Source organism: Podarcis vaucheri (assembly GCF_965113315.1).
Source record: "Podarcis vaucheri genome assembly, chromosome: W".
NCBI classification, from domain to species: Eukaryota; Metazoa; Chordata; class Lepidosauria; order Squamata; family Lacertidae; genus Podarcis; species Podarcis vaucheri.
The window spans coordinates 18244090-18271527 of record NC_138757.1 but is presented as its reverse complement, the minus strand read 5'-3'; the positions used below and the strand labels follow the sequence as shown (position 1 = coordinate 18271527).

The window sequence follows — 27438 nt, the reverse complement described above, 5'->3', positions numbered from 1 at the left end:
GAATAATTTGTTGTACAATTGTATTCTGCTCTGAGGAAGGTGGTTTCTGAGGGGGTCAGACCAAGAAACATGCAGACAAAACTATAGCTCTGGTCCTGGTGTGTTCTTAGTTCCTATAAGCATTTGTGTTACAAAGATCAAATAGACCCAGATCCAGTGTAAGTAACAAATTTATTGTTGTCACTTGGAGGGTAGAAAAGTTCTCCACATAACACACACAACCCAACTTGTTAAATAGAATGGTTTCAATACTTCACCCGCTCCCCTTGTCAGGTTGCCCACCCCCCTGCTGGACATTTATCAACTGCTAATGAAAAGCAGTATACAGCCACTTTTGGGCTAGCATTTCCAACTCCACTCAATGTGAAGATTCTGGTCACATTCCAAATCTAGAGTTCAAATAGTTTAAACAAAAGTTCAAAGTCCAATATTTACAGCACCAACATCTAGGAAACTGAGGTCTACAATTCATCCTTATCTCCTCCTGCTGCTTCTTCCTCGGTAGGGGGTGGGCCTGCACTACCATACAACCTGCCCACAATTGGTTGCACCACCTCTTCCAGTTCCTTCTTTTGGGCTTTGAATTCCTCGATATCACTATCTTGGTGACTCTCTAGCCACTCAATCTTTTCCTCTACAGCCTTCTCTATTGTTTCTTTGTCTTCAGATGACAACTTGCCACCGAGCTTCTCCTTATCTCCAATCTGGTTTTTCAGTGAGTAGGCATAACTTTCCAGCTCATTCCTAGCATCGATCCGCTCTTTCAGCTTTTGGTCTTCCTCAGCAAACTTCTCTGCATCATTGACCATCCTCTCAATTTCTTCTGGAGTAAGACGATTCTGGTCATTGGTGATAGTGATCTTATTTTTGTTGCCTGTGCCCTTGTCCTCAGCCGTAACACGAAGAATTCCATTCACATCTATTTCAAAGGTAACTTCAATCTGAGGGACGCCACGGGGAGCAGGAGGGATTCCAGTCAGATCAAAAGTTCCCAAGAGATGATTGTCCTTTGTAAGAGGACGTTCTCCTACGGGGGGGGGGGGGGATTTCATTTCACATGAAATCACTCAGATTATACTCTGGTAATCATGCAAGTACAAGGTTATTTTTTAAAAGGCATCTCACTTGTGTTTCTATTAATAATCAACAGCTAGTGATACTCAAAGCATGTTAAGGAACCTCACAAATGTGGAAACATGCATTGCAAAATTAAGCTGTGTTGGATTCACCTCTTACTCTTTAATGCCCAGAAGACAAAATACTCTGAAAGTTTCCAAGCCAAATGATGTTGGTCGGCCACTTACCTTCATAAACCTTAATTGTCACAGTTGGCTGGTTATCTGAAGCTGTGGAGAAGATCTGTGATTTCTTGGTGGGGACAACAGTGTTCCTTGGGATAAGTTTGGTCATTACTCCACCAACAGTCTCAATGCCCAAGGTCAGAGGACACACATCAAGCAGCACCAGATCCCCTAAGAATGAAAAGGAGGTTTTAAGTGATGAAGCATCACCATAATTTATCTAGCTGTAGTGACAAACTTGACAGCCAGCAAAGACAAAGATCTTCCATTCCAAACAGTTATGAGGCTGACTGGAAGCTTTTCACTTGTACACGCTACTCTGCCCAACACCTCATGCAGCATTTAAGTCACTCAGACTTACCAGTATCTTGATCCCCAGAGAGTACGCCAGCCTGCACAGCAGCACCATAAGCTACAGCTTCATCAGGGTTGATTCCACGAGAGGGTTCCTTGCCATTGAAAAATTCTTTCACAAGCTGCTGTATTTTGGGGATGCGAGTAGAGCCACCAACAAGCACAATTTCATCAATGTCAGACTTCTTTAGGTCTGCATCCTCTAGGACTTTCTGGACAGGTTTCATGGTGGAACGGAAGAGATCCTACAAGCAGAATTTAAAATCCCTTAATTGATGTGGAAAGGCAATCACAGAACAAGGCCACAAGATGATACAGTCACCAAATTATCAGATACATCCTGCGCCCAAGATGCCCATGTGTGATGCTATTTGAGATCAGATGGGCCTACTCGTAACATCTCATTTGTCTTTAACAGGAGAATCCACAAAGATCAGTCACTGCTATCTTTTAGAGGACAAGCAATTTTGACTCAAGCCATTAGGGAACCAATTTATTCTCTGCTGTTGGTACAGTTTGACCAGCATAGTGTCTTGGGAGTGGGATAACATTTCACACAGGAGGGCACCACTTTATTTTTCCCATGACATGCATGTACTACATGTTACTATAATTGGCCCAGTATACCTGAAGGAGTGTCTCCACCCCCATCATTCTGCCCGGACGCTGAGGTCCAGCGCTGAGGGCCTTCTGGCGGTTCCCTCATTGTGAGAAGCCAAGCTACAGGGAACCAGGCAGAGGGTCTTCTCGGTAGTGGCGCCCACCCTGTGGGACACCCTCCCATCAGATGTCAAAGAGATAAACAACTACCTAACATTTAGAAGACATCTAAACTTCCCTGTTCAGGGAAGTTTTTAATGTGCGACATTTGAATGCATTTTTAATCTTTGTTGGAAGCCGCCCAGAGTGGCTGGGGAAACCCAGCCAGACGGGCGGGGTAGAAATAATAAATTAATTATTATTATTTATTATTATTATTATTATTATTACATCTCTCCCACTTTTATGTTTTGTGTACAGCAATTACTGCAATTACCCATTTTAAAATTCAAGATACCTACCATGTTCAGTTCTTCAAATTTTGCTCTTGTCAAGGTTTCAGAGAAGTCTTCTCCTTCAAAGAAAGATTCAATCTCAATTCTAGATTGGTGTTGAGAAGAAAGCGCTCTTTTGGCTTTTTCAACTTCTCGACGAAGCTTCTGAACAGCTCTGTTGTCCTTCCGAACATGCTTTCCAGTTTTCTTCTTGTAGAGCTTAATGAAATGTTCCATTACACGCTGGTCAAAGTCTTCCCCACCCAGGTGAGTGTCTCCATTGGTTGCCACAACTTCAAAGACACCATTATCAATTGTGAGGAGGGAGACATCAAAAGTTCCACCACCCAAGTCAAAGACAAAGATGTTCTTCTCGCCCTCCCTCTTGTCTAGGCCATAAGCAATAGCAGCAGCAGTCCTGTAAGAGCAACTTGTTAGTTTGGTAAATGTGAGAAAAGCCCACATAAATCCCAAATACTGGCAGAAGACTATTAAAACCCTACTTACGGCTCATTGATTATTCTCATGACATTCAGCCCTGCAATAGTACCAGCATCCTTTGTAGCCTGGCGCTGGGCATCGTTGAAGTAAGCTGGCACAGTGACAACAGCATGGGTGACCTGGAGAAGAATGAGAATAATTTGGATTGCTGTTTCCAAATTAACATCTAATACAGTTTTTTGGGGGGAGGGGGAGGGATCCCGATTGTCTAGAATGCACCTTTCAAGACTACGTAGAGTGGATTGCTGCTGGGCTCTCATCAGCCCCATCCAGCATTGTCAACTGTCAGGGATATTGGAAATTGGAATTCAAACAGATCCAGAAGGCTACAGATTGGCTGCCTCAGCTTGGAGAACAGTTCTACCACCCCCATCCATTTTATGTCCCAGGGAACCCAGAAGACATGGACTCCTCATGTACAAGCAGCCAGGCCTGTTAGGAGGCATTAAAGCTCAGCGGTAGAACACTTAAACTGCATGCAGAATAGTACATGTTCAATCCAGTTTAGAATTATCTCTAGATCAGAAAGGCATCTGAGACCTGCTGCTAACTAGAGTAAGCAGTAAAGGATTAGACCAACCACTGGCCAGTCTCCATACATGGTAGATTCACAAAGGCTCCCCTCAGTGCCTATTCTTTTTGCTTGTGTGCTTCAGCTGAAATAACATCTTACCTTCTTTCCCAAGTAGGCCTCGGAAGTCTCCTTCATTTTAGTCAGAACCATTGCTGAAATTTCTTCTGGGGCAAAGGTCTTCATTTGGCCACCTCCAATATCAACCTGAATATGGGGCTTGGACTTCTTTTCAATGACCTGTAAAGACAGGTACAAGTGGGCATGGTTAAAAACCAAAAGCACCACATCTACAATATTAATCTTGTGGTGGACTTAAAGAGGTTCCATTGAGGATGCAGCAGGACCAAACAACCTGCCCATCAGGTTGCCAGATGCAGAATAACCCACGCTTTGATGCTGGTATCTTGAGCAGAGTGAAAGCAGAGCCATAAGTTGTGTGGACTGGAAAAACACTTCATACATACCTTAGTAACCTAGTGTCTCTAGGAAAGTGCTAGGGCTGGGGACAAGCTGGGTTCAAATTTCACACCAAAAGCTGTTCAATGTACTTTATATATACAGTGGTACCCTCAGGTTAAGTACTTAATTCATTCCTGAGGTCTGTACATAACCTGAAGCACCATTTTAGCTAATGGGGCCTCCTGCTGCCGCCAGAGCACGATTTCTGTTCTCATCCTGAAGCAAAGTTCTTAACCTGAAGCACTATTTCTGGGTTAGCAGAGTCTGTAACCTGAAGTGTATGTAACCTGAAGGGTATGTAACCCGAGGTACCACTGTACCATAACATAAAAGGCACAAAATGAGTACCTTGAAAGGTAGGTATTTTATATCCTGCTGCACAGAAGGATCATTCCATGTTCTACCAATGAGGCGCTTGGCATCAAATACAGTATTCTCAGGGTTTGAAGTCAGCTGGTTCTTTGCTGCATCACCTATAAGACGTTCCCCCTCTGGTGTGAAGGCCACATAGGAGGGTGTGATTCTGTTACCCTGGTCATTAGCAATTATCTCCACACGCCCATTCTTGAAAACACCAACACTGTAAAAGAGAATGGAAGTTACTTTTAAAAATATATGTATTATTTGAAGGCTTCTTTAAATAGTAAAAGCAAAACTAAAGAAATGCCATGGTCAGATCACTTCCTGGTGAAACTGGACTTCTCCGCGACCCTTCCCCTCTGCAGGGAGGTGGGACCGATTTGGATGGTCTGCCCCCACCACTTAATAGATCAAAATGGTTTCCAGAGAGTGGTAGGGGATGCTTTATCCCATGCTGATGGCCTTTCAGCCGATTTCCTGGTGGCCCGTTGGAATGTGACGTTAACCAGGGCTATCAACTGTCTGGCTCCGAAGCGCACTCTCCGACTGCATGGAGCCTGGACAACCCCGTGGTTTTCCACGGATCTGAGGGCAATGAAACAATTGCTGAGACGGCTAGAGCGCCGGTGGCGTATAACTCATTCTGAAGCTGACTGGACATGGGTTAGAGCTCAATGTCGAGTCTACCAAGTGGTGGTAGCAATGGCGAAGAAGACTTTCTTCACCACCTCTATTGCATCTGCAGAAAACAGCAGCAGGAGGCTCTTTAAGGCGGTTCGCAATTTAGCAGAACCACCTGCTACATCGGGGACCAGTACGGGCCACATGATCTCCTGCAATGATTTTGCAAAGTTTTTTTGCAGATAAAGTCGCTCAGATTCGGGAAGAGGTAGACTCACAGCTGTCCATGGAGGTGCAGGTCAATTCTGTGTCCAGGGCAACTGTCTACCAGCTCCATCTGGTACACAGGCTGAGACCCCATCTGCCCGCAGATTGTCTCGCCAGAGTGGTACATGCTCTAGTTATCTCTCGCTTGGACTACTGCAATGTGCTCTACGTGGGGCTACTTTTGAAGGTGACCTGGAAACTACAACTAATCCAGAATGTGGCAGCTAGACTGGTGACTGGGAGCGGCCAAGACCACATAACACCGACCTTGAAAGACCTACATTGGCTCCCATTACATTTCCGAGCACAATTCAAAGTGTTGGTGCTGACCTTTAAACATCTAAATGGCCTCGGCCCAGTATACCTGAAGGAGCGTCTCCACCCCCATCGTTCTGCCCGGACGCTGAAGTCTAGCGCCAAGGGCCTTCTGGTGGTTCCCTCGCTGCAAGAAGCCAAGTTACAGGGAACCAGGCATAGGGCCTTCTCGGTAGTGGCACCCGCCCTGTGAAACACCCGCCCACCAGATGTCAAAGAGAAAAACAATTACCAGACTTTTAGAAGACATCTGAAGGCAGCCCTGTTTAGGGAAGCTTTTAATGTTTAATAGATTATTGTATTTTAATATTATGTTGGAAGCCACTCATTATTATATTATTATTATTCTGGGTGGTTCACAAAATATAATCCACCTAAAATACAGTACATTAATATGCATTAACACAACCAAGGAAAAATGACCACCACCAACAAAAACAGAATTCACACAAAACCAACAGCACACAGGAGAAAATCAATCACATCAAGCAAAAAATCTGATCCCTATGATGAGGTGCAGCAAGCAAGCTAGTTGTATCCTCTGGGCAGCCTAATACTAATGTTTCTGGCCAGTACTCAAGCTTTTAGTTGTAAGACTACACTAAAACAAAATAGTTTGAGTTGAATAGATATTGTATTATTACTCCCTTGACTTGTACCAAGTGAATTAAAATAGTAATACAGTACAATTCGTTTGCATACACTAGTGCAGAATCTTGGCCATATTTTGGTGCAGTGGCCATAAGCTATTCAAGAGACCCAGAAGCCAGTCAATCAAATAGGCACCCTTCTTTTACTTACCAGGAATATGCGGTTCCCAGATCAATGCCAACGACAGTCCCCACATCCTCCTTTTTGTCGTCGTCATCAGCAGCAAATACACTGCCAATGAGCAACAGGCAGACAAGGGCATACTTCATTCTGCCCTTGTACCAAATATTCACAATCAGAGAGAGAGAAAACCCTGTAATAAGTAAAATCAACCATCAGTGGCAATACTATGAGCAAAAAGACAATACCATTATGCCCGTTTAATGGAAATGGGGGCAGATTTACAGAGTAAGTATTACTGGTCCCACACATCCTTAGCAAAGGCTGGGAGGGCCAATCAGGACTAGAGGCTACCAAGACCCACAGCCTGCAAACATGCAGGCAGCTCAAAGAAAACACCCCACCCCAAATCCTATACAAAGGAGGCCCAGGAAACTTTTCTGTTCAAGGAAAAGGCAGCAAAGGGGTTAAGAAAATATGTAGCTCTCCTGATACTTAAACATGAATGTGAACCCCCCCACACTGCTAAATTCTACAGGCATCCATTGAGAAAAATAATGTGGAAAGGCAGTATGTAAAAGCTGCAAAACCTAACATCAAAAAAAGGCTACCAACCTCTTAACTTTAGTTCAGACAACCCCAACATTAAAGGCAAAGAGTAAGTATGTAATCCAGTGCCAGAGATAGGCTGCTCCCCCTCCCATTTTTTTGGTATATGGAGTCACTGTAAAATGAGTAGCCTCAAATCAAATAATTAACGTTGTTCACTGCAACCACAGCTGTTTTGCCTTCACCATTCTCATAAGGTGAAGTGGGAGAAGGGAGTAGTCGCTGTCCCCATCACCAGAAACCCAGCTATTACCATTTACCCCAAACCGGTAAAGGTTATCAATATACAAAACCAACACCATATAGAAACATCTAGCAAGTTCTGCTTTTTGCAAAAAATCCCCTCTCCCAGGTAAGGAGCAAGGGGGAACGAAAAAGAATACCCCACACAAACATCATCTCCTATTCTGCGATATAAACCCCTTTTATTCATGCATGCATACCAAATACTGTAATCACTGCAATCGCCACCCAACCACCACCACCAAGGGAGAATATGGATCTGGCAGGAAATGCGAATAAAAATGGCGCGCGCTTTGGACCAAGAGCCGCAATAGGATTTTTCTCAATGGGAACCTGGGTAAATGAGAACGAAGTGGCATTATGAGGGCAAGGGGGACCCCGCAAGGCCCGATAGATTTGGAGAAGCCGCCCTCCCCTTCTCGTTAGGCCCCGGCCCCCGCCTCTTCCTCCGCTCAAGCACTAGGCCACCCCAAGCCTTACCTGTATTAGGTAACAGGACTTCGCGGTCACCTCACGCACTATCCGACAAACGCAACAATACAAATTGTGATTTTCTCACTCAAAGCTCACCGGTTTGACCCATATGTCCCCCTCGGCTCTTATATACCTTCCCGTGGCCTTGCGTGCAGTCCCACTATTGGCCCATTTTCTCTCGCTGGAGCCTCCCGATTGGTCCCTTGCCACTAAGCTGGCCGGAGCCGATAGGTCCGCTCCATCCCTGACGTTAGGCCCCGTCGCGCACCGCTCCGTCGGCCTTGGTTGTGTCGCTTTCCTTCCCTTCCCCTCCCCTTCTCTTTCCTCTCGGCCGTCCTCGAGCCTCATTGGGCCGTCCTACCGGTGTCGCGGTCCAATCAAGGGCTGCTGCATGAGCCAAGCGGAACGAGCTCATTAGCTGGAATTGGGCGTCTTGTTGAAAAATCTCTAGGCAGGGAGTGTTGGCACTTTCTGAAAGTTTCTATGGTTACGAGGCCTAGCTGCCTGTTATAGGCGGTGGCAGAAGAAGGAACAGGTTGCTGTGCCTATGGTTGCTACAATGTCTCCGTAGGCAGTACTGAAGGCTGCTTTGCACCCTCCAGAAAACAAAACAAAAACCCACCCCCAACGACTGCAATACACAGACATTTCACGCACCCTTTAAACTCCAAGGAAAAAAAAATGTGGAAGATAAAACCCTTTCTCTTAACTCACCCGCCGGTTTCTGACAGAACGGACGCGTCAACCACTCAGTCGGACCCAGAAACACAGTCACCACCGGCTGGCAGAAGTGACGTGACAGAAAGGGACTAGGGACGCATGCACAAAGAGAGGTACTTTTGTTTTGTCGTTTAGTCGTTTAGTCGTGTCCGACTCTTCGTGACCCCATGGACCAGAGCACGCCAGGCACTTCTGTCTTCCACTGCCTCCCGCAGTTTGGTCAGACTCATGTTTGTAGCTTCGAAAACACTGTCCAACCATCTCATCCTCTGTCGTCCCCTTCTTCTTGTGCCCTCCATCTTTCCCAACATCAGGGTCTTTTCCAGGGAGTCTTCTCTTCTCATGAGGTGGCCAAAGTATTGGCGCCTCAGCTTCACGATCTGTCCTTCCAGTGAGCACTCAGGGCTGATTTCCTTAAGAATGGATAGGTTTGATCTTCTTGCAGTCCATGGGACTCTCAAGAGTCTCCTCCAGCACCATAATTCAAAAGCATCAATTCTTCGGCGATCAGCCTTCTTGATGGTCCAGCTCTCACTTCCATACATCACTACTGGGAAAACCATGGCTTTTACTATACGGACCTTTGTTGGCAAGGTGATGTCTCTGCTTTTTAAGATGTTGTCTAGGTTTGCCATCGGCTTTCTCCCAAGGAGCAGGCGTCTTTTAATTTCGTGACTGCTGTCACCATCTGCACTGATCATGGATACAACAGAACACAATAAAGAGAAAATTTTGGAATGGAAAAAAGGAGAAGATCCGAGAGAAAATAAGTGAAGGAGAGAAAAAGCTGAGAACTAAACCAAAGTCAAAGGAGGTGCTGAGAGAAATTAAATTCCATCAGGCACAATATTCGAAATTGATCAATCAAGAGATAGAATGGAAAATTAAACAAATGAAGCAGAGATCGTTTGAATCAGCAAATAAATGTGGAAAGCTGCTAGCCTGGCAGCTGAAAAAAAGGCAAAAGCTAAATACGGTTACAAACTTAGAGATTCAAGGCAGAACAGTTCAGAAACCAGAAGAAATAAGGAAGTGCTTCCACAGATATTTTAAAGATCTTTATGCACAGGGGCCTCAGAAAGAGCTGGAAATAGACCAATTTTTAAAGACAAATGGATTATCTAAAATAAGTCAAGATAAAAGATCAACTCTAAACTGTAAAATAACTCAACAGGAAATTGAAGGTGCCATTCAGAACATGCAACTTGGCAAATCTCCAGGCCCAGACGGACTCACCTCCAAATATTATAGGACTTTGAAGGATTTTCTGATACAACCATTGTTGGAGGTTTGCAATCAGATTATGGAGGGGAAGAGAGCACCGGAAACGTGGAAGGAAGCATTCATCACATTGATACCCAAGTCAGAACTGGAAAAGACCCAGCTTAAGAATTACCGTCCCATCTCACTCCTGAATGTGGATTACAAAATATTTGCAGACATTTTAGCAAGTAGACTTAAAAAAGTACTAAATGAAGTAATTCATAAGGACCAAGCAGGCTTTCTTCCTGGTAGACACATGTCTGATAACACTAGGAACATTATCGATATATTGGAACTTTTGCGGATTAGGAACACAAGGGCGGTGTTAATCTTTATTGATGCGGAGAAAGCATTTGACAACATTTCTTGGATGTTTATGAAGAAAAACTTGGAAGGGATGGGTGTGGGGCGTGGGTTTGAAAATGGAATAGAGGCAATCTATTCAGAACAAAAAGCTAAACTGATAGTGAACAATGTGGTGTCGGAGGAACTCAAAATTGAAAAAGGGACACGACAGGGGTGCCCTCTATCTCCTCTTTTATTCATTTCTGTCCTGGAGGTGTTGCTGAATATGATTAGGGAGGACCGGTTGGTGCAGGGTATAGTGGTCGGAGCGAAACAGTACAAACTGAAAGCATTTGCAGATGACCTAGTCTTAACATTACAGGAGCCAGAATCTAGCACAAAAAGAGTTCTTGAACTGATCTCGGAGTTTGGTCGGGTGGCGGGATTTAAGCTAAACAAACAAAAAACCAAGGTTTTGACTAAAAATTTAACACCTATAGAGACGGAGGGGTACCAGAAAGAAACAGAATTAAGTGTGGTTAAAAAAGTGAAGTACCTGGGGGTATCTTTGTCCACCAAAAACCTGAATTTATTTAAAGATAATTATGAAAAATGCTGGTTGGAAATTAAAAAGGACTTGGAAATTTGGTCAAGATTGAAACTTACCTTGTCAGGTCGAATTGCAGCTATAAAGATGTGTGTTTTGCCGAAGATGTTATTTCTGTTTCAAACCCTACAGGTCGTGGACAGAGTGGAATGCTTTGGAAGATGGCAGAAGGATATATCTAGGTTTGTCTGGCAGGGCAAAAAGCCCCGAATAAAATTTAAAATACTAACTGACTCAAAGGAAAGAGGGGGGTTTGCCCTGCCGGACTTAAGGCTATATTACGAAGCTGCAGCCTTCTGCTGGTTAAAAGATTGGTTCTTGTTGGAGAACACTGATGTCCTAGATCTGGAAGGGTTTGATAACGCTTTTGGTTGGCATGCATATTTGTGGTATGACAAGGCGAAAGTGCATAAATTGTTTAAAAACCATATTGTCAGAAAATCAATTTTTGCCGTTTGGATGAAGTATAAGGATTTATTAGAAAATAAGACCCCGAGGTGGCTATCACCGGTGGAGGCCAAGGTTCTCAAAAAAAGGCCCAATATGGAGGCCTACTGGCCAAAATATTGGGAATTAATTGAAAGATCTGGAGATAACTGGAAACTACAGAGCCAGGATAAACTAAAAAATAAGGTGCGAGATTGGCTACATTACACTCAAATTCAAGAGGTCTTTAAAATGGATAAAAAAGTTGGTTTCCAGGTGGAGAAATCGAAACTGGAGACGGAGTTGCTAGAACCAAAAACTAAGGTACTTTCGAGAATGTATAACTTGCTGCTTAAATGGAATACACAGGATGAGACAGTTAAATCTGCTATGATAAAATGGGCACAGGATGTAGGACATAACATAATGTCTGAGGACTGGGAAAGGTTATGGAACACCGGTATGAAATTTACGGCATGTAGTGCCTTGAAAGAAAACATTATGAAAATGGTATACCGGTGGTACATGACCCCAGTCAAGTTGGCTAAAATATACCACCTGTCTGATAACAAATGCTGGAAATGTAAGGAGGCAGAAGGGACATTCTTTCACCTCTGGTGGACCTGCCCGAAAGTAAAGGCCTTCTGGGAAATGATATATAACGAATTGAAAAAGGTATTTAAATATACCTTCCCCAAGAAACCGGAGGCTTTCCTTCTGGGCATGGTGGACCGGAAGGTTTCAAAGAAAGACAGAACTTTGTTTATGTATGCAACCACAGCAGCAAGAATACTTATTGCAAAGCACTGGAAGACACAAGATTTACCCACACTGGAGGACTGGCAGGCGCAGTTGATGGACTATGTGGAGTTGGCAGAAATGACCGGCAGAATTCGAGATCTGAGCGAAGAAACAATTGAGGAGGACTGGAAAAAATTTAAGGACTATTTGCAAAAACACTATAAGTTGTTTGAATGTTAAGATTGTGCACGATTAGGAAACGTTATGCTTCCGCAATTTGATTAGGTAAATGATAAAGTAAGTGATGACAAAAAAAGGAGATAAATTCGAAACAAATATATTATGTTTATTATAAAAGTATTAAAATTAAATTACAAATTTTTGAAATTGGTAACATAATGAATCCAAAGGTATAATAAGTGGTGAAATAAGGTAATAAATTGCTGATATTGTTAGATTAAAGAATGCAATGCTGGGAGGATGTGAGGAGGTCCAATGGAAAGTAACTTCTTGAAAGATGATTTGAAGCATATTTAATTTTCTCTTTTTCTCTATTATTCTTTATTTTTGAAAACTGTTTCTTGCTTGTTGTTTTGTGACTGAACCTGTGAACCTATGAAAAGAAACGCAATAAAAAATTTTATTAAAAAAAAAAAGAATGGATAGGTTTGATCTTCTTGCAGTCCATGGGACTCTCAAGAGTCTCCTCCAGCACCATAATTCAAAAGCATCAATTCTTCGGCGATCAGCCTTCTTTATGGTCCAGCTCTCACTTCCATACATCACTACTGGGAAAACCATGGCTTTAACTATACGGACCTTTGTTGGTAAGGTGATGTCTCTGCTTTTTAAGATGCTGTCTAGGTTTGCCATCGCCTTTCTCCCAAGGAGCAGGCGCCTTTTAATTTCGTGACTGCTGTCACCATCTGCAGTGATCATGGAGCCCAAGAAGGTAAAATCTCTCACTGCCTCCATTTCTTCCCCTTCTATTTGCCAGGAGGTGATGGGCCCAGTGGGCATGATCTTCATTTTTTTGATGTTGAGCTTCAGACCATATTTTGCGCTCTCCTCTTTCACCCTCATTAAAAAGTTATTTAATTCCTCCTCACTTTCTGCCATCAAGGTTGTGTCATCTGCATATCTGAGGTTGTTGATATTTCTTCCGGCAATCTTAATTCCGGCTTGGGATTCATCCAGCCCAGCCTTTCGCATGATGAATTCTGCATATAAGTTAAATAAGCAGGGAGACAATATACAGCCTTGCCGTACTCCTTTCCTAATTTTGAACCAGTCAGTTGTTCTATATCCAATTCTAACTGTAGCTTCTTGTCCCACATAGAGATTTCTCAGGAGACAGATGAGGTGATCAGGCACTGCCATTTCTTTAAGAACTTGCCATAGTTTGCTGTGGTCGACACAGTCAAAGGCTTTTGCATAGTCAATGAAGCAGAAGTAGATGTCTTTCTGGAACTCTCTAGCTTTCTCCATAATCCAGCACATGTTTGCAATTTGGTCTCTGGTTCCTCTGCCCCTTTGAAATCTAGCTTGCACTTCTGGGAGTTCTCGGTCCACATACTGCTTAAGCCTTCCTTGTAGAATTTTAAGCATAACCTTGCTAGCGTGTGAAATGAGTGCAATTGTGCGGTAGTTGGAGCATTTTTTGGAACTGCCCTTCTTTGGGATTGGGATGTAGACTGATCTTCTCCAATCCTCTGGCCACTGCTGAGTTTTCCAAATTTGCTAGCATATTGAGTGTAGCACCTTAACAGCATCATCTTTTAAACTTTTGAATAGTTCAGCTGGAATATCATCACTTCCACTGGCCTTGTATTTTTATAAAGGATATTTTCTTCAGTCAAAGGTGCTCTTTAAATGTCCACATTTCAGATAAACAGGGTGTGTTTTATAATCTGATGCTTTATGCATCTGCCTTCAGCTGTTCAGTTGCAGAAATGCAAGCTCCAGAGCTGGGTTTTAGCAACCTCATCAGGATCTCAGGCACTCATCAACTTGATTTCCATCTCCTTTTGCTGGCTGAGCTGCTTTTTATAGATCAGCAGTTGCAAAAGTCTCGTGTCTCCTTCCCCTCTCCCACCACCACCTCCAAGCTTTCTAAAATGCCTCTTTTGTGCTGGTTCATGGGATATTTTGCCTTACATATTAATCTTCTATTCAGTGGCAGAGTCAATTTGCCTGCTTTAAAAAAAACCAGAAGGGGCGTTTCTTATGAAACCATTGGCAAAGATCCATAGCCATACTTGTTACAATTGCTCACCAGAAGATCCTTGCAGATGGATAATTATATATTTTGTGATTTTGTGTTCTAGTTTTGTTCTGTGAGCTGCCCTGAAACCTCTGGGGATAGGGTGGAATATAAATAAAATAAAATAAATAAATAAATAACAAAACAATTCTCTCATAACACCAGAACTCTTACTCATGCAGCACATAGTTAAACCTGTGGAGCTCACTGCCACAGGAGGCAGTGATGGCCACCAACTTTGAGAGCTTCCAACTTCTCCTGATTGAAGTGCAGAGAGTTTGAGGACCAGGACATTTGCAGGGAAACAAAAATGCTGGTGTATAAAGCTGTTGTACTACCAACCTTACTGTATGCTTGTGAAACATGGACCACTTATAAATGCCATCTCCAACTCATTGAAAGATTCCATCAACAGTGTGTCTGAAAAAAATTACATCTAACTTGGGAAGACAGGCGAATTAATTCCAGTGTACTGGAAGAAGCAAAGATCACCAGTGCCGAAGCAATGATTCTTCAACATCAACTTCGTTGGAATGGTCATGTTGTGTGGATGCCTGATTATTGTCTTCCAAAGCAACTACTCTATTCTGAATTTAAAAATAGAAAGCATAATACTGGTGCTCAACAAAAGAGGTTTAAAGACTCTCTCAAGGCAAATCTTTAAAAAGTTGTATAAACACCAGCAACTAGGAAACACTGGCCTGCGAGCGCTCCAGTTGGGGAACAGCATTTACCAAAGGTGTCATAGTCTTTGAAGATGCTCAAACTCAGCACGAAAGGGAGAAATGTGCTAAGAGGAAGGAACATTTGGCAAATCCTCACCGTGATAAACTCCTGCCTGGAAAACTATGTCCCCACTGTGGAAGGACATGTGGGTCCAGAATTGGCCTCCATAGTCACTTACGGACTCACTGTTAAGACCGTATTCATGGAAGAATCTTACTTGGCTACGAGTGATCACCAAAGAAGAAGAAGGTGGGGACCCCAGGACTATGTCAGAGACAATGTGCTGGGGAGGAGTCTCAAGGAAGAGTTCTCAACCAAGCATCTCTTTTTCTTTTATTTATTTTTTAAAAAAATCTTATTTATTGATTTTTTTTAAAAAAAAACTTTTAAAATGTTAACATAAAGTCTAAGTTACGGTACTTTATGCATTTTCTTCCTGTCCTCCCCTTCCATGGTTTCCATATTTACCCTTTTTCAATAAAAAAAAAATGATGAAAGAATTCATAATAATAATAATAATAATAATAATAATAATAATAATAATAATAATAATTTATTTATATCCCGCCCTCCCCAGCTGAAGCCGGGCTCAGAGCAGCTAACAACAATAAAAGTAACACAGTTTACATAAAATCACAATTTCAGCCCCGACCTGCCTCGATCCAGCTGCCTGCGGAGATCATCTGTTAGAGCGACCAGAGCCATCTCAGTCCCATGACCAGAGCGGAAGCCGGATTGGAATGGATCCAGAGCCGATGTTTCATCCAGTAACCCACCAAGCTGTTCAGCAACCACTCTCTCAATCACCCAAGATTCGAAACCAGGCGGTAATTGGATAGATCTAAAGGATCTAATGATGTTTTCTTTAAGAGCGGGCGCACCACTGCCTCCTTCAATTCCCCTGGGAATGTCCCGGTGCCAAGGGACAAATTGATGATATCCCCTAGGGGGCCCCGCACCTCGTCTGGACACGCTCTAATCAGCTAAGACGGGCATGGGTCAAGAGGACAGGTGATGGGCTTTCCAGCTCGGAGGAGTCTGTCCACATCGGCTGGGAATATCCGGTCAAAGTGGTCCAATACTGGACCCAAGGACAGTCGAGGGGCCTCCAGTTCCATTATTGTATCCAAATTGGCAGGGAGGTCATGGCGGAGCAACAGGACCTTCTCCGAAAAAAAGCTCACAAATGACTCACAGCTGTGTGTCAAATTGTTATTTAATTTTGGCTGTCCCTCAAGGGACATTAAAGACCTAATTATACTAAAAGGCTGCGCCGGGCGAGAGCTAGCAGATGCAATGGAGGCCGAGAAGTAAGACTTCTTAGCGGCCTTCACTGCCATCTCATAGGTTTTCATTAAAAATGTATAAGATGTTCTTGAAGCTCCGTCGCAGGCACCCTGCCATACTCGCTCTAGCCATCTGAGGTCCCGCTTCATTTTCTGGAGCTCCTCGGTAAACCAGGGAGCCCGGTTTCTGCGGGGTCGCAGAGGGCGCTTAGATGCGACCGCTGCTGCTGCCACTCTGAGTTCTGGGGAAGGCCGCTCCCTCCTGCAGGCCCACTCCACCAGGCCCAGGGGGCGGGGCCCAGACTCACCTCCGCCACAGTAAATAAAGGAACTGGAGGCCCCTCGACTGTCCTCGGGTCCAGTATTGGACCACTTTGACCGGATATTCCCAGCCGATGTGGACAGACTCCTCCGAGCTGGAAAGCCCATCACCTGTCCTCTTGACCCGTGCCCATCTTGGCTGATTAGAGCGTGTCCAGACGAGATGCGGGCCCCCCTGGGGGATATCATCAATTTGTCCCTTGGCACGGGGACATTCCCAGGGGAATTGAAGGAGGCAGTGGTGCGCCCGCTCTTAAAGAAAACATCATTAGATCCTTTAGATCTATCCAATTACCGCCCGGTTTCGAACCTTCCATTCCTGGGTAAGGTGATTGAGAGAGCGGTTGCTGAACAGCTTGGTGGGTTTCTGGATGAAACATCGGCCCTGGATCCATTCCAGTCCGGCTTCCGCGCTGGTAATGGGACCGAGATGGCTCTGGTCGCCCTAACAGATGATCTCCGTAGGCAGCTGGATCGAGGCGGGTCGGGGCTGCTGATTCTTCTAGATCTGTCAGCAGCTTTTGACATGGTCGACCACGAACTCCTGGACCACCGCCTTGCCGACATGGGGATCCAGAGCTCAGTCCTTCAATGGCTGCACTCGTTTCTCTCTGGTCAGGGACAGAGGGTGGTGCTTGGGGGGGAACTGTCATCGCGCCACTCCTTGGTGTGTGGAATGCCTCAGGGTGCAATACTCTCCCCAATGCTTTTCAACATCTTTATGCGCCCCCTTGCCCAGCTTGCCTGGAGTTTTGGTTTGGGCTGCCATCAGTATGCTGATGACACTCAACTCTATCTGTTGATGGATGGCCACCCTGACTCGGTGTGATGGCCTGGGATTCCGAGTCTGAGAGTGAACCGGAGGAATCCCAGCCGGCACAGGAGTCCCCGCCTCCAGGGCCGGCTGCACTGGGGCAAGGCCTAGATGCTGAGGAGCCTGCACCTGTGCCAGATCCTCAGGGGCAGGCACCAGGTGAGACCATTCTGGCCCCAGAGGTGCTGGAGGACTCAGTGGCTACAGGTGAGCCTCCCCCGGGGCCCAGTAACCCTTCGGCCTCTCCTGAACTGCAGAGGCTTAGGGCAGAGAGGCGAAGGGAACTGGTCTCTCCCAGGAGGAATGCTCGCCTTAAGGCCAGGAGAGGCGGGGCTCCTGGGGGGCGGGACCGCCCCCGGCCTTAGAAGAAAATAAAGGTCAGGCAGCCCGGTCCCAGGTTGCGGGAGCAACGTCGTTGTGGAGTACCTGCTTTTACCCAGACCTAGATCTGCACTCCCGGTGGTGCCTGTTCCACGCCCGGCTTCCTGCTTCTACCCTCCGGTGTTCCTGTTCCTCGCCCGGCTGCCCGCTGCTGACCTACCCGTGTTCCTGTTCCCCGCCTGGCTTCCTGCTGCTGCCCTACCAGCGTTCCTGTTCCCCTGCCTGGCTCCCTGTTTCAGACCTCGCGTCTCATCTGGTGATTGTCTACCCTGCTAGTGACTCTGGACTGAACTTCGGCTACGGTATCAGTACCTCCCCCCCCCCCGGGACCAGCACACTCGGCCCCAGACACACTGATCAGATGTTTGGAAGCTGTGGCTGGATGGTTACGTGGGAGCCGGTTGAAGTTAAATCCTTCGAAGACAGAGGTCCTTTGGCTGGGAAGGGACGATATGGGATTGGGGGGGGGCAACTCCCATCTCTTGCGGGGGTGCAATTAGTGCCAGCACCGTCCGTTAAGAGTGTAATCTTCAACACCTCCCTTTCCATGGAGGTGCAGATTGCAGCTACAACAAAGGCGGCATTTTTTCATCTCCGCCAAGCTAAGCAGTTGGCTCCTTACCTCTCTCGCCCTGACCTAGCCACTGTGATCCACGCGACGGTCACCTCCAGACTGGATTATTGTAACTCGCTCTACTTGGGGCTGCCCTTGAGACTGACCCAGAAACTCCAGCGGGTGCAGAATGCCGCGGCGAGACTCCTTACGGGGTCCTCGCTGCAAGATCACATTCACCCAGTGCTATACCAGCTGCACTGGCTCCCGGTGGGGTACAGGATCAGGTTTAAGGTGCTGGTTTTAACCTTTAAAGCCCTATACGGCCTAGGACCCTTGTACCTACGGGACCGCTTCTCCTGGTATGTCCTACAGAGGAACTTACGGTCTTCAAATAAAAACATCTTGAAGGTCCCAGGCCACAGAGAGGTTAGGCTGGCCTCAACTAGAGCCAGGGCTTTTTCGGCTGTGGCTCCAATCTGGTGGAACGCTCTGCCACAAGAAACTAGGGCTCTGCGGGACTTGGCATCTTTCCGCAGGGCCTGCAAGACGGAGCTGTTCTGCCAGGCCTTTGGTCGGGATTCAGTCTGACTCCCTCTCCCCTTTCATAAGAACTTGCATGAAAGTGGCCTCCCAATTTTTCTCACAAGCCCATATAAGTTCAGCACAAACAGTTGGGCCTGGTGAGCATTTAAGGTCCCCAACCCTAATCTGCGGGGTGCCATCTGATTGGATTTTATTCTGATCCTGATCTGATTTGAGGATGTATTTTAATTGATTGTCTGATTTTATGTTAATATATTATACATTTGATGTTAGCCGCTCTGAGCCTGGCTTTGGCTGGGGAGGGCAGGATATAAATAAAAATTTATTATTATTATTATTATTATTATTATTATTATTATTATTATTATTATTATTATTATTATTATTATTATTTGTCAGGGAACTGCCATCGGAAAGACAGGTGGTGGAAGGGCTCACGGAGGTTGGGAGAGACTCAGCAGCTGAGGAGGGAACCAGCAGGGGGAGAGGTGGGTCTCTGAGGGAAAGTGAGCAGGAGGGATGGCTCAGGGACACTTCCAGCGAGAACAGTGGGGAGGTTTCTGGACCTCCTATAGGGACACCCACTCCGCGCCGGAAACTGTCACGACGTGAGTCCAGAAGACGTGTTTCCGTTAAGGAGCTTTTATGTTGGAAGCGATTCCGAAAGCAACCACTGTCGGAATCTGCCAGTGGCTGACGGAGCCATGCTTAAGGGGCTCCGTTACAGACAGAGGTTTGCGGACTTGAACAAACTCTGAGGGATTTGGATTTTACGCACAAGCAGCTCATCATCCCATCACAGCATTCCGACAGTCCTTGAAAGCAGCTTGTGCAGGAGAAGGCATCATGAGCAACCCAGCCGGAACCGGAGAAGCAGGAGCTGGAGCGGGTCCTAGCCTGGAAGAAAGGTACCGGGTGTTGGAGGTCCAGCTAGCGCTGCAGACGGCGAGGCTTGAGGAGAGGAGGGCTCAAGATGCAGAGAAGGCGAAAACCACCTCGCTAGCCAGAAAGGTGCCAGGATTGGTGCAGAAATTTGGGGGGGGGAGCCCAAGGACTATCTTGCCTTCAGAACAGAGATGCAATATGCCCTCAATCTGCAGTTTGATGACTTTCCCGACGAGGAATCGCGGGTGGCTTTTGTGATTGGGCATCTTGAAAAGGGGGCGAAAGACTGGGTTATGCCCCTGATGGCAGCAAATAATGACATCCTAAAGGACACGATGAAGTTTTTTCGTGCCATGGACATGATGTTTTCCAGCGATATTGAGCAGGGAGTGGTACGCAGACAGTTAATGGCTTGTAAACAGGGAAGCCGATCTGTCCGTGAGTACTGGACTGAGTTCACCATGTTGATCCATAGATTGGGGTGGGATCTATCGGCGGCACCCATACAAATGCTTTTTGAAGAAGGGCTTTCTTCGGCCGTGAAAGACGAACTTTCCCGGGGCCCCAGGGCGGAGTCTATGGACCAGCTGACCAAATCTGCGCTGACCATAGGAGCACGCCAGGAGGCGAGAGCCTTGGAGAGGCGGGAAGGGAAGGGGGAACGTTGGAGGGAGTTTCACATTCCAGAGATTCCAGAGCCTCTCTTCCCGCCAGGAGAGCCGATGGAAATTGGAACAGCGCGCGCGCGCGCAGTTTCAAAGCCCAGTGAAGGGCGGAAGAAGGAGGGGAAAGGCGCCGAGAAATGTTATCTCTGCCAACAGCCAGGTCACTTTGCCAGAGTCTGCCCCCAAAGAAAGGAATGGCAAGGGATGGCGGGAGCTGTTGGGGAGAGGGAGGAAGAAGTTCCGCAGCAAGTAAAAGCCAACGCCTGGCTGCCACCGTCGGGGCACAGCAGCCAGGCCAAAGAGCAGTGAAAGTGCCCACGCCGGAACCGCCTAAACCCGCCCTAGTGATAGAGGTGTTACTAGAGCTGCCAAACGGACACCCACTAAAAATAAAGGCGCTATTGGACTCAGGCAGCTCCTGCAATTTCATGAGCGAGGAGTTTGCGGCTGAACACCAGATACAGACTATCCCTTTAAGCAACCCTTTGCAGGTGACCACGATTGACGGGAGGGAGCTGTTGGGAGGAGAAGTCAGCCAACAGACCGTCCCAATGATAATGAGGGTAGCAAGACACACTGAGCTAATAGCGTTTAATGTGACTACCTTGGGAGGAGCTCCCATTATTTTGGGAATGAGCTGGCTAGCATTACATGATCCACTAGTGGGCTGGCATCAGAGAGTGGTCTCCTTTGGGTCAGCACATTGTCTTGAACACTGCAAAGAGGGGGAGGCTCAAGGAGGGGCCAAAGCCACTCTAGCAGGGACGGAAGTAACGGAGAAAGGGAAGGTGCCACGACAATACGCAGATCTGAGCAACGTCTTCAGCGAGAGGGAAGCAGACAAACTACCCCCGCATAGACCCTTTGACTGTCAAATCAATTTACTCCCTGGGGCGCAGCTCCCTGTAGGCAAGCTGTACGCCATGTCAGACAGGGAGATGCAGGAGTTAAGGGAGTTCATTGACAAGAACCTGAAGAGAGGTTTCATCAGAGAGTCCAGAGCGGTGGGTGGTAGCCCAGTGTTTTTTGTGGACAAGAAAAACACGGACAAGCCGAGGCTGGTCGTGGACTTTCGGGCCTTAAATGCAGTGTCAGAACCAGTGACTTTCCCTATGCCCAGAATTGATGACATTTTGACAAGGGTCAGGAAGGGAAAGATTTTTACTAAACTGGACCTGAGGGGGGCGTATAACCTGATACGGATAAGGAAGGGAGATGAATGGAAGACCACCATGTTCACCCCATTGGGGGCATTTGAATATCTCGTTATGCCCTTCGGTCTGCAGGCAGGCTCAGCGTGTTTTCAATTGTTTATGAACCACGTCTTGGGACCTTTGCTTTACAAGAATTGTGTGGCCTTCTTAGATGACGTGTTGGTGTATTCAGAGAATGAGGAGCAGCATGTGAGAGACGTCAGGGAAGTGTTGGGCAAACTGCAAGCGAACCAGCTGTGGGTGAAACTGGAGAAATGTCAGTTTCATACCAAGGAGGTGGAATTCCTGGGGTACCGCCTGTCAGACAAGGGATTGGCCATGGATCCAGACAAGGTCCAGGCGGTGCTGGAATGGAAGACACCGAGAACGAAAAAGGATGTGCAAAGATTCCTAGGGTTTGGAAACTTCTATCGGAAGTTCATCAGAAATTTTGCCCACCTGACGGCTCCCATTACGGACTGTCTCAGTACTAAGAAAAAATTCGTTTGGACGGCGGAGGCGCAGCGAGCTTTTGAGGAACTGAAAAGGGCGTTCGCTTCTGAAGAACAACTCCTACATGTGGATTTACAAAAACCAATGAGAGTGGAGACCGATGCATCGGACCGGGCGGTGGGGGCGGTGCTACTGCAGCCTGGGGAGGAGAAGTCGGAGTGGAGACCGTGCGCCTTTTTCTCGCGAAAGCTGAACAAATCCGAGAGGAACTACACGGTGTATGACCGAGAACTACTCGCCATTCACGAAGCGTTCCGAAGATGGAGACACCCATTGATTGGCGCACAACATAAGGTGCAAGTGTGCACTGACCACAAGAACCTAGAGTATTGGAGGACGGCACGAGTACTCAACCAACGGCAAGTGAGATGGGCCCAGGAGTTCTCCAAATTCCACTTTGAAATTTGTTACGTGCCAGGCCCAGAGAATGTCAGGGCGGACGCTCTCTCACGCAAACCTGAATATTTGGAGGGGGAGGGGGCACCCGAAGAGAGACATGTTATCCCAGAGGACCGCTGGGTGTGTGGGGCGGCATTGGTGGGGCAAAGAGAACTGGTAGAGGAAACGGAGAATGATGAATACGCCCAGAATAAGCTCAGAGGTCTCAGGAGGGAGGGAGAGGAAACCGGAGGTTTTGAGGAAAGAAACGGGGCATTATATTACAAGGGGGCACTGTATATACCCGAAGGAGAATTGAGGGGGAGAGTACTCAAGCAGTTGCATGACAGCCCCACATCGGGGCATTTTGGGCAACATAAGACCATGTGGTTGGTCACCAGGGAATTTTGGTGGCCCAAGGTCAGGGAAGATGTACGGGAGTATGTAAGAGGGTGTGACCAATGCCAGAGAGCCAAAGGGGAGAGGCGGGCGCCAGCGGGGTTATTAGAACCGTTACCCACGCCAGAACGACCATGGGAGGCAGTGTCGATAGATTTTATGACTGATCTGCCGAAGTCCAAAGGGAAAACAGCCATCATGGTCGTGGTAGACCTATTAACACAAATGTGCCACTTTATAGCCTGTTCGCATGCAGTCACGGCGGAAGAGACAGCTAAATTGTTTGTAGAACACATTTTTAGGTTGCACGGCGCCCCCTTGAGGGTGGTCTCAGACAGAGGGAAACAATTTACGTCCAGGTTCTGGAGGAAACTCATGAGCTTACTGCACGTAGAGGTAAATTTTTCGACGGCCCGGCACCCGGAAACTAATGGGCAGGCGGAAAGGGCAAACGGTATCCTCCAGCAATACCTGAGGTGTTATGTCAATGACAGAGAGAATGATTGGGTAGACAAGTTGGCGCTGGCGGAATTTGCCTACAACAATGCGGAGAATGTGTCCACAGGGATGAGCCCCTTTTTGGCCAATTATGGGTGTCATCCCAGGGCTTTTCCCGGGGGAGGAGGGGAGAGATGGAGCGTCCCGGCAGCCGAACAGTTTGTAGAAGAAATGGAGGCGATCCATCGTCAGCTCCAACTCAATTTAGAAAGGGCCAAGGCAGAGTATAAGAGGCAAGCAGACAAAAACAGAAGGGAAGGTGAAACCATTAGGGTGGGGGACCAGGTGTGGCTGTCAACCCAAGGGTTGCCGTTCAAAGGGGGTTGTAAGAAGTTAAGACCCAAAAGATTGGGTCCCTTTGAGGTCACGCAACAGGTCAACCCAGTGGCTTTCAGGCTCCGGTTACCGAACCACATGAAACTGCACCCAGTATTCCACAGGTCTTTACTGTCACCGTATAAGGGGGAACGGGAAGGGATGTTCACCCGGGGACCAGCAATAGAAGAAAAGGAACATAGCAGTCAGGTGGCGGAGATCATCGACTCCAGATGGAAGGGTGATCAGGTGGAGTATTTGGTAATGTGGGAAGGGGAACCGGAGTCAGAAAACACCTGGGTCATGGCAGAGGATGTCGATGACGAGGTCTTAATAGAAACGTTCCATCAAAGGTTCCCACGGAAACCTCAGCCTGTAGCGAGGTTCCGGAAGGAATACTTTGGCACCACCGACGAGGAGGAGGAGTTGGAAGGATTCACAGAATCGGAGTTGGAAGGAGGAATAGATTCCGATGGGGAGGAGTACTTTGAGACCAGGAACCGCAACCGGTGGAGGGAAATGTTTGAGACGTCTGAAGATGAAGGAGATTCTTTCCGGGGTTTTACCTCCTCACCGCCCATAAGGGAGGGAGCGGGAGGGGGTGAAGGGGGCCCTGGAGGGGAGGTGGATGTCAGGGAACTGCCATCGGAAAGACAGGTGGTGGAAGGGCTCACGGAGGTTGGAAGAGACTCAGCAGCTGAGGAGGGAACCAGCAGGGGGAGAGGCGGGTCTCTGAGGGAAAGTGAGCAGGAGGGATGGCTCAGAGACACTTCCAGCGAGAACAGTGGGGAGGTTTCTGGACCTCCTATAGGGACACCCACTCCGCGCCGGAAACTGTCACGACGTGAGTCCAGAAGACGTGTTTCCGTTAAGGAGCTTTTATGTTGGAAGCAATTCCGAAAGCAACCACTGTCGGAATCTGCCAGTGACTGACGGAGCAATGCTTAAGGGGCTCCGTTACAGACAGAGGTTTGCGGACTTGAACAAACTCTGAGGGATTTGGATTTTACGCACAAGCAGCTCATCATCCCATTACATTATTATTATTATTATTATTATTATTATTATTATTATTATTGATGGTCACCAAGAGCCGAGTATTCCAGCCCTCAACAAGCTCAGTCAATGAGTCGTCAGGGGGAGCAAGGTCCCGCAAGGCTTGAGGGAATCTATCAGGGTCCATCAGCCTCTGCGGGCGAGCCCAAATTGGCTCGCCACCTAAGCAGGGTGGGGGTGGAAAGTCAATCCTGGCTTTCAGAGTGTAGTGATCAGACCATGGCACCTTCATCGAAGGGAACATGATCACATCTATGCCTGCGCCAAAGATCAAATCTAGTGTGTGGCCTGCTTGATGTGTGGGGCCTGAAACAAACTGGGAGAACTCTAATGTTGCCGTGGAAGACACCAGGTCCAGAGCCTGTGAGGAGGGAGTGGCATCAGCATGGATGTTGAAGTCCCCCAATACCAATAGGTTAGGGAACTCCAAGGCCCAGCTGGCCACTGCCTCCAGTAGGCCTGACAGGGTGGCTGCTGGTGCGCTAGGTGGCCGGTACACCAGCCAGACAGCCAAGCTCTCCTCGGAGTCCCACACTAGGCCAACACATCCAATGCCGGGGATCAATGGCAATGGCAGAGCCCTGAAAAAACAATCTTCCCAGATTAATAATGCCACCCCTCCCCCCCCGGCCCACGGTCTGCGACTAGTGGAGGATGGAGAAACCCGGGGGCACCATCTCTCGTAAGGTAACTGTTTCCCCTTCGCGCACCCAGGTCTCCATCACACAAGCCAGGTTGACCCCCTGCGAGGTAAAGAAATCTTGCAGGGTGGCAGTTTTGTTGCCTATAGACCTGGCGTTACACACCATAAAAAAATTAAGTGATACCAAGGAAAACGGTGGGAGTGAGGGGGGAAAGAACAATGATGCATATAAAAAAGAAATAAAACGATATTTAAAAATGCAATATAATATACTCTCATACATTCTTACATAAATTGATAAAGTGTTATTTATCCCTGAATGCGGCATATTTCACCAATACTATTCAATATATCCATTTTAACCTCTCTTTTTAAAGCCTGATAGTACCCTCTCTAAGATCAAGGAGTTCCTTGTATGTGCCCCAGTTCTTGTTCACATTTAATTTCTTGACTAGCCCTGCTTCAATGGGGGATCATGAGGACTTTCTTTCTAGGACATTTTGTGGAGTTTGGAACTGACAGGGTTAAAACTCCGTGGTGTCCTGTATCTGGGAGGAGCTTGACGCAGGGAAGTGCGTCACAGTCTGTATGTGTTCAGAGAAGTGCTTTCGATTCTGACTGAGACTGAGAGAGAGACGCAGCTAAGGCTGCAGAGAGACAGTGTGTGCTTTTGGAGAGCACAGAGATGCCAGAATGTTCTGATGGATTTATTGCTTTGTAAATAAACGCTTCTAGAGATAAGAACCGATCTGTCTTTGGACTTGATTTATCCCTCATCTCACACGGATGCAGGACCGCTGCTACTCTGCTATTCCTGCCAGGTCAGCTCCCGAACAGAGCTGCACAGGGGAAGCGCTGACTGGACGGCAGGATTAATTTCCCCAGAGGTTATGGAAGTTCCGTGTTTCCTGACATGTGTGAGGAGGGAGGAAGACTGCCAGCTTTGAGCTCCTGCCAGGATGGGCAGTGGGAGAGGCTGCTGGAGAGCGGAGCCAAGAGTAAACGGCTGCTTCGGAAGTCCAGCTAGCTGGCAATCGCGTGAGTACGCTTAAGCCCCGGGGGGAGGAAGATGGCTGCTCAGGCACAGCAAGGCCATGAGAGCTACCCCGGTGAAAGGCTGCATGGTGCCAATTGGGAAGCCTGGAGTACACGCATGTACTACTGGCTGGCAGAAAGGAAGCTTTGGGACTGCACCCAGGCCGATCCAGTATTTGCCCAGTCCAGTGAGAAGTCTGCAGAAGCAGACGTGGCTGCTGCTCTGGAGAGAGAGCAAAGGGTGCTAGCCATTTTAAGGGCCAGCGTTGATGCTTGGCTGTTGCCAAGGCTGCAAGGAAGTAAGCCCTGGGTCGCGTGGCAGGCACTGAAGATGGCTTGTCAAGCCGAAGTGGGAGCCAGACCAGAGGGGGCTGAGAGTTGCCCAGAGAAAGCATCAAGCCCAGAGGGGGCTGGAGCTGTTTTGGGAAGCTGTTTCCATGCTTCAACACGTCTGTGTGATGGTGCTGGAGAGAGGCTGAGAGCTGGGAAGAGGAAGGCAGTTGCAGACCGTTCCTCAGGCAGCTGGGCACCCAGCAGTGGGGGTGCAAGCCGTTCCAAGAGCTCTGAGAAAGCCAAAGTCTCCAAGAGTTGTTTGTGCTCTGAGTCCAACAGCGAAGGGCATTGTTCTGCAGAGGCCCAGGCGGCAAGGACACTGGCCAGCGTGGAATGTCAACAAAGCAGATAAGCGGCAGTTCCAGGGCCGGTTCCCAGCAGAGATGTGGGAAAGCAACAGGCCAGGAGAAAAACAAAGACAAGGCGTCTTATCATCTCACAGCTGCAATGGTGTCTCTGGGAAGCTGCGAAAGCCCTAGTCGGGGGGAGGCTGTAACCATGGCAGCCAGGAAGGACACTGGCAGTGGGGGTGCGAGCAACGCCATGGCAGCTTTGGAAAACAGCCAGAGAGACATTTTATCTCTTGTAATCGATTCCGGAGCTTCTCATTGCCTCGTGAACTCCAGAGGGCTCCTGAGGAACTGCAAGACAGTTAAAACTGGACGCTATGTCACATTAGCTGATGGGTCTCAGAGACCACTGACTGAAAC

General features: G+C 47.4%; 1 protein-coding gene and 1 long non-coding RNA gene across 2 annotated transcripts in view; one reads left to right on the top strand and one right to left on the bottom strand.

Moving 5' to 3' along the window:
• Positions 1-27438, top strand: part of LOC309523338 — an 892159-nt gene that overhangs the window by 854059 nt on the left and 10662 nt on the right. The window lies entirely within an intron of this gene.
• LOC309523300 (endoplasmic reticulum chaperone BiP-like) lies at positions 153-7998 on the bottom strand. Its single transcript, XM_082207088.1, has 9 exons — positions 7890-7998; positions 6588-6750; positions 4572-4803; positions 3864-4001; positions 3197-3309; positions 2717-3107; positions 1663-1900; positions 1305-1472; positions 153-1027 (listed from the first exon to the last, which is right to left on the bottom strand). The coding sequence occupies exons 2-9, from the start codon at positions 6704-6706 to the stop codon at positions 462-464; spliced, it is 1965 nt and encodes a 654-aa protein (XP_082063214.1). The 5' UTR covers positions 6707-6750; positions 7890-7998; the 3' UTR covers positions 153-461.

Coding starts and splice junctions, on each gene's coding strand:
- LOC309523300 (XM_082207088.1), bottom strand. CDS start 6,706: ATGAAGTATGCCCTTGTCTGCCTGTTGCTCATTGGCAGTGTATTTGCT. Junction 3,310..3,863: donor AGGCCTACTTGGGAAAGAAG/GTAAGATGTTAT, acceptor ATTCTTCTCCAG/GTCACCCATGCTGTTGTCAC. Junction 3,108..3,196: donor ATGAGAATAATCAATGAGCC/GTAAGTAGGGTT, acceptor TTGCTCTTACAG/GACTGCTGCTGCTATTGCTT.